This window comes from Aphanomyces invadans (genome assembly GCF_000520115.1).
Source record: "Aphanomyces invadans strain NJM9701 unplaced genomic scaffold supercont1.46, whole genome shotgun sequence".
In the NCBI taxonomy this organism is placed as follows: domain Eukaryota; phylum Oomycota; class Saprolegniomycetes; order Saprolegniales; family Verrucalvaceae; genus Aphanomyces; species Aphanomyces invadans.
In genome coordinates this window covers 310,801-320,915 of record NW_008580191.1, presented here as the reverse complement: position 1 = coordinate 320,915, position 10,115 = coordinate 310,801, and the positions used below count along the sequence as shown (strand labels likewise).

General features: G+C 57.4%; 3 protein-coding genes across 3 annotated transcripts; 1 reads left to right on the top strand and 2 right to left on the bottom strand.

Annotated features, from left to right (window-relative positions):
- The first annotated feature begins 1,532 nt into the window (after positions 1–1,532).
- H310_13032 (hypothetical protein) lies at positions 1,533–6,994 on the top strand. The gene has a single exon (XM_008880373.1). It carries the CDS (start codon positions 5,396–5,398, stop codon positions 6,311–6,313), a length of 918 nt encoding a protein of 305 aa, XP_008878595.1. The 5' UTR covers positions 1,533–5,395; the 3' UTR covers positions 6,314–6,994.
- A 258-nt stretch (positions 6,995–7,252) lies between these two features.
- H310_13031 (hypothetical protein) lies at positions 7,253–8,438 on the bottom strand (the record flags this gene model as incomplete). Its single annotated transcript, XM_008880372.1, has 7 exons — positions 7,253–7,587; positions 7,642–7,794; positions 7,852–7,947; positions 7,999–8,073; positions 8,122–8,208; positions 8,249–8,356; positions 8,403–8,438. 7 exons carry the CDS (start codon positions 8,436–8,438, stop codon positions 7,393–7,395), a joined length of 750 nt encoding a protein of 249 aa, XP_008878594.1. The 3' UTR covers positions 7,253–7,392.
- Positions 8,439–9,198: 760 nt separating this feature from the next.
- H310_13030 (hypothetical protein) lies at positions 9,199–10,025 on the bottom strand. Its single transcript, XM_008880371.1, has one exon. The coding sequence runs from the start codon at positions 10,016–10,018 to the stop codon at positions 9,293–9,295; it is 726 nt and encodes a 241-aa protein (XP_008878593.1). The 5' UTR covers positions 10,019–10,025; the 3' UTR covers positions 9,199–9,292.
- Positions 10,026–10,115: the final 90 nt, after the last annotated feature.

The window sequence follows — 10,115 nt, the reverse complement described above, 5'->3', positions numbered from 1 at the left end:
CTTTAGCATTGTGGCCAACCGTGGGTACGTCGAAGGGCTCAACATGTTTGAGTTCAATCGGGTGGCTGGCATTGTCTGGATTGGTCGCCCGCTCATTTTGCTCCGGGGGATCACAGCCATCTGCATCCTGTCCACGTCGCGCCTGGAGCTCCGTCGACCTGGCAACCTCGTCTACACCAACCTTTTCACGGTCGCGCCAGACGTCGTTACGACCTTCCTCTCGTCCGGCGAAATGGGCTGGTTTGTCTACATTCTGAACGACCTCTTCTCGGTTATCACGTCCGATTACACGACACAGTACGCATGGAAGGCGAGCACGACGACGTGGCTTGTCGCGGCCGTGTGGAGTCTGGTCGCGCCCGTAAGCCACGTCGTTCGCATTGACCGGCAGTGCACGTTAACCGCTGTGGACTTTGCCATGACGTGCCAAAGCGGGACGTTTGAAATTGGTCGGTTCGACCGGTTTGTCGGGCTCCTGATCCTGGCGGTTGTGTGCTGTGTCTTCTGGTACGTGGTCGATCGATGTCGCGCCGCCACCAAACGCCACGCCGGCACGTCGCGGTATTCGCTTCTCCTGCATGCGTCGGCGCAGCACCAATTTGACCGACGCCACTGGGAGCTCCACCACGTGTACTACCTCGATCAAGCGTCCGCCGTCCTTAACGGCATCATTGCGTTTCGAACGTCGCGCGGCAAGTTTGCCATGATGGATATCAAGACGTGGCGGGTGTTTAGGGTCGACAGGTCCAAGCAAACCATTGCGTTGCCGCCAGCGCTGACCAACGCAATCCCGCTCGTCGAGTAGGTAGTATAGATGAAGACATGTGCGCTGCCGCCGAGGTGCACGACGCTCGAAACATGCACAGGATAGCGCATTTGCCGAATCCATAACCACACCATCCATATACACACTACCAGACAGTGCAGGTGCAGCGAAGACGTCCACGGTGCCAACCGCCCTTTGAAACGGACCGACGAACTACACATCGCCAACTACGTGGGCATGGTCTGCGAGGATGGCCAATGCCATGTCATGTGGTCTGCGTTATCTCTTTGACCGGCGAAAGTACTATGACATGGGCAATCTCGTGAGGGCCATCGCGTGGGGGGGGGCAGACCAGGGAACGAACTCGATTCGGCTCAAAAGGCCGTGGACGCTCGGCGGATCCCGCCAGCGCAAACTTTCGTGGCATGCACGATAGGTTGTCACGATCGACTGTACGATTCGCGAAAGTTCATCGGGCGGCCACACGATATTAACCTCGATGTCGAGGATCGTGCTGCGTTTGTAAGCCCCTGGATAACTCCATTTCCTACGTCCTTCTCCCTTCAGATACGACGTTTACGCCCCAGCTACGACTGCACCCCCACGTAGGAAGTACAACCTGGCTCTCGTCTTAACAATGGATTCGAGCCCTGCGTCGTGTGGTTCGTGATTTAGCGACTTGCGCTGTCCATGCTACAATGCTCGTCACTACCGTGGCGGACGAGCTACTTTAATGGTCATCGAGCTGACTGCATGACACCCTTGCGTGGCCCGCATCCCGCACACACTGAAAAACTGATTCACGTGGTGGTGGTCAGACTCGACGAAAAACGAGCTAACGTTATGCCGTTTCCGGCCTCGGCCAAGCCGCCTATTTTGGGGCTGCAATGCAGTTGTGGCGGTCGGCAAGGCTGGAACCGAGCGGTAGAGCTATGCCGCATCCAGTGGAATTGCGAACTCGAGTGCGCGCGGCAGGGATTCCGAGGGGGACAGCTCGCGACGGGGAATCAAAAGGAGCTGCCACGTCTTGATGTCGACGACGACCAGTGTGCCGCTGGCAGCTCGGTAGGACAGGATTCCGTTCATGACAGCGGACGCTCGATCGAGGTAGTACACGCCGCGGTATATCCAATGGGTTTGATCAAATTGGTACTGCGCCACGGAATGCAAGAGGAGCGACGTGTGAATGGGGCACTGGACTCGCCGCCGCGACAACACCAGCAAGTCGACAAAGAAGAAAACCACGCAGCAAATGCACGCCAGCATCATGAGACCACCGAATCGAGCGACACTGCCAATCTCAAACACCCCACTGCGGCACGTCAACGCGAAGTCGACGGCGTCCGTGACGCAGTCGCGATCGATTCGCACAACATGCTGGACAGGGGCCACCACACTCCACAGGCCAGCAACGACCCAAATCGTCACGCTGGCTTTCCACGAATACTGCGACGTGAGGTCGGTCGTTGCGACCGAAAAAAGGTCGTTCAAGATGTACACGATCCACCCCATTTCGCCGCTTGACAGCATCGTGGCTATGGTGTCCGGCGCCACCGACACGAATTGAGTGAACCCGCCAAAGTTGTCCAGGTGAAGTCTGGCCGTCGACAAGATGCAAATGGCCGTCAAGCCACGGAGGAGCAGCAACGCGCGGCCAATCCAGACTTGTCCGGCCACTCGATTGAACTGGATCGTGTTGAGGCCCTCGATGTACCCACGGTTGGCAACAATCGTGAGGCAGACGACGACGGCGACCATCAATAGCACGATCGTAAAGTACTGAATCGCGCATCGAAAGTAAAACGCCACGTTTTGCGGAATCTCGTGCGCGTCCACTTCATACATCATCGTGGGGGACATTCCCGAGAGCACGTGCATCGCTGCAGTGGCCCCGTCAAAGTAGACCACTTCGCGGTTCCCGAGGACCCACCCAAACATGTACATCCACGCAAAGAATTCGAATGTAGGCTCGTCGAAGACACCCACAGTCGACAGCACGATCTCGCTCTTGCGCAGTGCAGAGCTCGTGTACTGAACCATTTGCGGCGCGTAGAGCTGCTGAATGGCGTCGTTTGTCCTGGCGGCCAAGTCAACCAGCGGCAATCGCTGGTCAAGGGGGATGGCCGATGAAAAGAATGCAAAGCCTTGCTGCAGCATCTCGACACAATTGGTGCGCGCGTACACTTCATGAGCACACGTCCCCTCGATAAAACCGGGAGGACGTGTCGAGTGGATGAGCAGGGCTGCCATGGACGTCAACTTGCTGCCTTGAGCCTGCTCGTCCGCGTTGGCTGCACACGACCCGTCCGACGCAAAGTACTCGGCCAACTGCATGCCAAGGGAAGAGCTGAGACCGCACATAAAGTTGCCGCCAAAGTGTTGTCGTCCTCGCCATGCAATCGTGTCGGGCGTAAAAAATTTCATCGTTCGGATGGCGAGAAAGTCTTTCAATGCAGTCGCGTTCTGACCAACCGATGCCGTGATGGTCTCGGTTAGACGGCGGTACAGAGCGCGTAATTCGACAGGTGGCGCGATTCGTTTGGTGGAGATCGTTCCAAATGGACCGAGCAAAGCGCGCGTCATGGCCAGCCCTGGCTCCAACGGGAATTGCAACGTGCCGCTTCGAATGAAGAGCGTCTCGATGCTCGACGTGTTACAAAAGGCAAAACTCGGGCTGGCACGCACGAGGCTCGACCCATCGAGCCCGGACGAATTGGACGCGACGGCCAAGAGCAGCTTTGCCAGAGGCCACGTCATACGCCAAGACGACGGCACCACTGCCTCTTGATACGTTGGTCGAATCTTTCGGATCGTGAACGGGTACGCCAGGCCAAACGCGTTTTGAATGTCCATCGTTTCAGTGATCCCGATCTGCTTGAAATTTTGCCAATGCGGAGCAAACTCTGTCACGTTATGAAGCACCCACGTGGCCACTTCGTCGTGAATCGGTAGAGACGGCCGCGACTGTATGCTGTCCACCCATGCCCGGCCGTCGGACGTTCGTTGGAGGTGGTCGAACACGCCCCGTGCCAACGCAGCGCCCCAGCACAATTCCATCGCTGGCCAGTGTGTATTTCGCAAGATGGTTTCCAAATACACTGCGCCGTTGGCGTTGTCGAGTTGGCACTTGTTTTGCCGGTCCGACGACACGGCCATTTCCCACGTTCGGTTGAGATCGACGTAGCAGTACACGGTGGCGATCCAGGGCATATCGCACGACCGCATGGCCCGCAGGCCCGACGCAACAACGTGTAAGTTCGAGTACACCTCGGCTTGGATCGTCGCTGGGTACAGCGGCGCCGTCGTGAGGGACGTTTGCATTGTGTTGTACGCATTTTCGACGTCGCCGTACTGGGGCCGGTCCACCTGCGTCGCGTCCAGTGTGTTTGAGAGCAGGAGCTGTTTGGTGCACCAGTTGGTCAGAAATGTTTGGTGGCCCGTCGCGTTGAACGATGCCCACCATAAATCGTTGGTCATGGTCGAGTCCGTCACGACGAGGTAGCTGTAACTTGCAATCACTGTCATGACCATGTACAGCGACCCAAGGCAAGACAGCCCAAATTGTAGTCGACTTTCGTGGGCTTGGGATGCGGCGGAACTTGGCGGCGCTGCGGGGGCGGCCACGGCCCCTTTTGCTGTCGCACTGCCGAGAGAGAACGGGCGCCATACCTTGATGTCAAACGCGTCGCGATGCCAATGCAACATGCCGCACAGGACTCCCGCCACCGGGTCCAGCGCGCCGTCGCCGGCCACGTGGAGGTAGGACGTGGCTGCTGTCGGAATCAAGACGTGATGCCCTGGTCGGAGGATATTCGGCGTCGAGTCGATCCACGTCCGAGTGACCCACGCCACAAACCAGACTGCGGCCGGAACCGCCGCCGACAACCACCAGAGTAGTGTAAATCGATCGGAGCTCCCAATTTCGACAATGCCGCTCGTACATTGCACTTGGTGCCCAAGGTAGTCGATAACGCACATGGGATGTATTTTGGACGTAACGTGAAGCGCCATGACTTGGTCAAGACAGAGAAAGACGACCCAGGACAGGCACGAACTGAACGGAATGAACCAGCCGCCGCAACGGGTGACGGGGGTGCAAAAGTCTTGCAGGACGTACGTGAGCCACGTTCCTTCCCCGGCCAGCAAGCATGACACAAGGAGCGGCCGCGACGACCTCTGCAGCGCCGAGATGCCCCCGTCCTCGACAAACCGCACGTCGACAGTGCTCAGCACGATCATGGCTGTCATGCCACGGACAAACAGCATCGGACGTCCGATCCAAACGGACCCGACGACGCGGTTGAACTGGAGCAAGTGCCGTCCGTGAAAGTGCAATCGATTCACGGACGCGTACACGATCGCCAGGACCCCCACTCCCATCAACGTGAACGTAATGTACACGGAAATGTACCAAATGTACTTGCACGCGTGCGACGGCATCTCCATCGGATTTGCCACGATCGAAAACGTGTCAGGGTGCGGCTGCGACAGCATCGTCACGTTTCCTTCGTCCCCTTCAAACTTGACCGCTTCGCGGTCCCCTTGCAACCAGTCGTACACGAAAACCCATCCAAACACTGTCCAGGGGTCATCGGGGGCCGTGGGTACCATGGATTGTGACAACACAACATGCGACATGTTGTCCGACGCGAATTGGATAAATTTCATGTCCAACGCCATGGTGGCATGCGCTGCGTCGATCCGCGCCGCCGACGGCAGGTCGAATTCGACTCGTATGCGCCATATTTCTCGTACAAAGCCGAGGCAGTCGTCGATCATCTCGACGCTGCACAAGTTGCACGTTGCGGCAACAAATGCATCGGGGGGGCCAACAGGGCGTGCCATGTGCATGGCAAACACCACGGCTTCTGCCGTCAGTCGAAACGAATGCGGGGTCGGAGTCGCACAGTCGTCGTAATAGCCAAACGGGGGCTGGACGAACGGTTTCCCGCCGCCAAACGGACACACGGGGTTGCCGCCGTAGTACAGTCGATTCGCTTGTCGCCACGATGGAGGGACCGGGTCGACGGGGATCGGCGGGGGCAGGCGACGCTCCCGATAGATCGCCACAAGGTGGTCTTGAAATGTCGCGTGGAAGGACCGCAGCGCTACGGGGTGGGGCACCCATTCAATGTCGATGGACATGAACGGCCCGATGCTCTGGCGCACGAGATTTGCGCCGGGGTTGTTGGGCGGTTGAAACGTATCCACGTCCCAGTCGATGCCGAGGTTGACCACGCTGTTGTTCGCGTTCAAGATCAAGCTCGCATTCAACGCCTGGCACGTGTACAGGTCATTCCAGATGCCAACGTTGGCGGCAAGCGTTGTCCACCGGCCGATGCTTCGGCCGTACTTGGACACCTTTTTGATTTGCATCGACTGTTCGTATCCGAGGGCATTTCGAATCTGGATCGTGTCGTCGATGCCGTCTTGGAACAAGTTTTGGAGGGGGGTTTTCCACCGCTGGAGGCCGCGCGTTGTCCAATACAAGACTTCGTCCGGAACAGGTTGCATGTGATGCTGTTCCATGGCGTCGATCCAGTGTAGTCCAGCCGGGGACATCCGCACGGCCTCGAGGATGGTAGCGTCGAGCTGCTGGCTTTGGGTCGCCGTGTACATGGCATGCGAGGGACAGTTGCGGATCACGGCTTCCAGGTACACCGCAGCATTGTCTCGCTTCGTGGCATCGCATCGGCGCTGCCGTTTGAACGTGTGCGCCATGGCAAAGTCCCGATTGAAGTCGAGCCAGCAGTACTGTGCGGCCATCAAAAAGCTCGACTCGAATGAACGCAGCCGAAGGGCCGTCACGGCGGCGTCCAGGGGAATGTTGTCCAACAGGATTTGGCGCCCGTACGACGCGCTCCATTCAATCCGAGTGTCGTCGGTGCGATACGACTTGGTCGAGTACACCACGTCTTCGTGGAAGAGATGGAACTCGCCCGTGCGGCCTTGGGTTAACTGGGCGTTGTACACGTCGCCCAAGAACGTCTGCACGCCCGTCGAGTTGAAGTCGGGCCACCAGTAGTCGTTGGCCAAACTCGGACGGACGTGGCCCAAGTACACCGCACTACTGACAAGCGATCCGACCAAGTAAACGATGCCGCCGACCGCCTCCCATGCATGCCGTGGCCGAGACGTCGCCACCGATGGCGCTCGCTGTGGGATGTCATCCACCTTTGGTGCCACCTGTGCCATGCTTTCGACGCGTGGTTTTGCATGGGCGTGCGGTGCAGTTTCATGCAAAACGGTTGGAAACCGCGCGCGGACTCGTCCCGCTTGATGGAATCGACAGCGTCACAAAATCTCGTTTCAAACGACGGGAGGACGATGGCGGGACCCGGACGGCTGCGAGGGACGCATGTCTCGACCATGTGCGCTGAATCCACTATGTTAACAAACTGCTTGAACGCTAGACCGTCTTCTACGTTGACTTTGTGGCTCCGGTGCAGGAAAAAAGTGTTGGAGGCACGAAGGCGCGAGCACTCCTCTCCAACAACGAACGGTGTGTCTATTCTTATAGTCTCCAATACAAGCATGTGCCCGCTGCAAACGTCGCGCCCATTGTGCTGGGTGCCATCGGTCGTTCGGCCGCAACGACACCCCCACAACCTTGTCCACGTTGGAGGTTACTTTCGCCTGGATTTCGCCGCTTGTTTCGTGAGCTTCCTGCGGACACGTTCGACGTCGCAGTGCAGCTTCTTGTACAGGTCGACCAGGTCGTCCTCCGATGTGTGTGGGAATTCCATCGCGAGCCGTGCGAGCGCAGTGTGTTTAGATGGTGTCTCGACCTCTGGAGCGATCTCGACGCAGATCTTGCCCGCCTACAGTAGCCACCACGTCGACTTGTCGATCGGTTCAACGAGCAGAGGTCGTACCGCCGCACTCTCGTGCGCGAACCGAATCGGCGGCCCGGTCAGGTCATCGTCGAGGCTTCGAATACTGTCGTAGTGCTCGTCGTTGTAGTAGCACACGTGGAAACTGCGTGCGTCGGCGCTGCCACACTCAATCGTGGTGCATTTCCCATCCACCTAACCGAGCCATGCCCCCACTGTGACGTGCGGTGTTTGCCAGTGCGATGGACGTACCTGGTGCACAACTATATTACACTGCCACACTTGTGCAGCCGCAAACAACTCGAGGTTGCCACCCCAGACACCGTCGTCTGCCATGCGTCTGCAATACTACCGCATCCACGTGTGAATCGTGCAGACCATTGCACCCTGCCAATGTACATGATCAAACTCTTCCTCGTCTTCCAAGAACGGCTCCAAGTCGTCGCGATGCGCTTGGATATGGGCCACAATGCGCTACAAAAGGGTGGTCAGCGCCACCATGCCGGTCGAGCACAGACCGACCTGTCGAACCGACGCAAAGTGCACCTGGTCGCCGTAGATTTGGTCGCTCAGCGTGCGAAACAAGCAGTTCCCATCTGCTTCAATCGACTACACGATCGTCAAAAGGTCGCCAGTCGAGAGATCGCACCACCAACTGGCACCCACGCTTGGCCAACTCCTGTCGAATCGCATGCACGTCCGTCCCAGCGCCAGACGAGCCACGCCCGGCCTTCTTCTTGGACGCCGCAGCTCGTTGCTATGGGGTTGAGCCCTAAGACCAGCGATGATGCAAGCGGACGTACTGCCTTTGCTTTGGCCTTCTTGGCCTCGCGCCCCATCCGGCAATTTTGACGCCCATGTTGGAAACCTTTTTTTTGATATTTTAAGTGTCCTGTGCGCCAAAAAATGTCGAATATCTGGCACATGATTGGCTGATCGCGCCGGAAAAAGCACCAATCGAGGTAAACCAAGCAGGAGTAGTTAGTAAAAACCCGATTTTTTCGCTGGACAAATTGGGTTCAAGGTTTTTATCATTAAGACCCGAATCACGGGTATTAAAATCATTGTTTTATTCACGTGCATAATACAGCAGTGCTTACAGAGGGCCGATTTGTGTTGGTGTGGGTTAACGTCGTCGGTGTAGAGACTTCTCAGGTCGCTGCCTTGCCGACCACGTTGACCCCCTCCTGAAGCAGCATCGATATTGCCATTGTCATTCAATGGATGTCCGCCTGCACCAGACCTAGGATCAACGTTGATATTGCTGTCGTCGGCGATGTCGCTTTCGATATCGATGACAACGGCCTCCGCTTCCACAACGATGTCGGACATGATTACAAGTGCGATGGAAACTGCCCATTGCCCACCTTTCAACAAGGCGCGCAGTCTGCACTCTATGAAAACCCGATTTTCCGAATAAAAATCCGATTCTGTTCGACAATCGGGTTTTATATGAAAACCTGAACAGAAAATCCGCTTGATAAAAAATCCAGGGTCTGCCACGCTTGAAACCAAGGCATAATAATGCAGGAATATTTCCAAAAATCCGAATTCCGGAATATTATATATATTTACACGGAAAGGGTGTACGCAAACGCATGGCGGTACTCAAGATGACATTAAAGCGGTCAGCACAAATCCCGTGCCTCGACTATACGACGGACTCTCGTCACAGTGGAGGACATTCGAGCGCTTACGCACCGCACCACTTGGTGCTGTGGCTTTCCATAAAGACGGCGCAGTCGTTCTTGGTCACGCGCGTGCCGAGACACTCGTCGCCCTTGGGCCAGTAGCACGTTTTGCACGTCAACGGGCATGTGCCGGGAATAGTGGTCGTCGGCGCTGGCGTGGGGGACAGGGACGTCGTGGGGGCAGCAGTTGTCGGTTGGGGCGTCGTCGTCGGGCCACCGGCAATGCACCCAGCAGCCTGGAGCATTGGCAGCAGCTGCCCTTTCGAGTGCAACAAGGCCAATTGGTCGTACCCGCCAACGTACTTGCCAGAGATGTACACGTATGGGGTCAAGTTGGACCCCGTCGAGAGGATGAGCGCCGATCGCACTTCTGCACCGGTCGGGGACGTGACCAACGTCTCGAGTTCAATCACCTTGACGTTGTTTGCACCAAGCGAGTCGAACAGGATCTTGGTCTTGACGCATGCCTCGCACACCTTGGACGCAAAGTCCACGCACCCGTTCGACGCCACGACCTTGTCGATCCATTCCTTGGCTGTGACCGGGCCAGGCGCAGGGGTCGTTGTCGGGGTCACCGTTGTGGGCTTCACGGTGGGTTTGGTGGTCGTCGGCTTGGGCTTGGTCGTTGTCGTTCGAACCACCCACGCTTCGTCGACCGCATGGTCATCGAACCAAGCCGCCGCCGCGACTGCAGTTAGCATCAACCAGAGCAAGATCAAGCACCGCATCGACGCAATCGATTACGAATTTGAAAGTGCACCAGCCGGCGACGGTCAAGCGTCGAATCGGTCGAGCCACAACGACAGACAGGCCCACGGGAGTGAT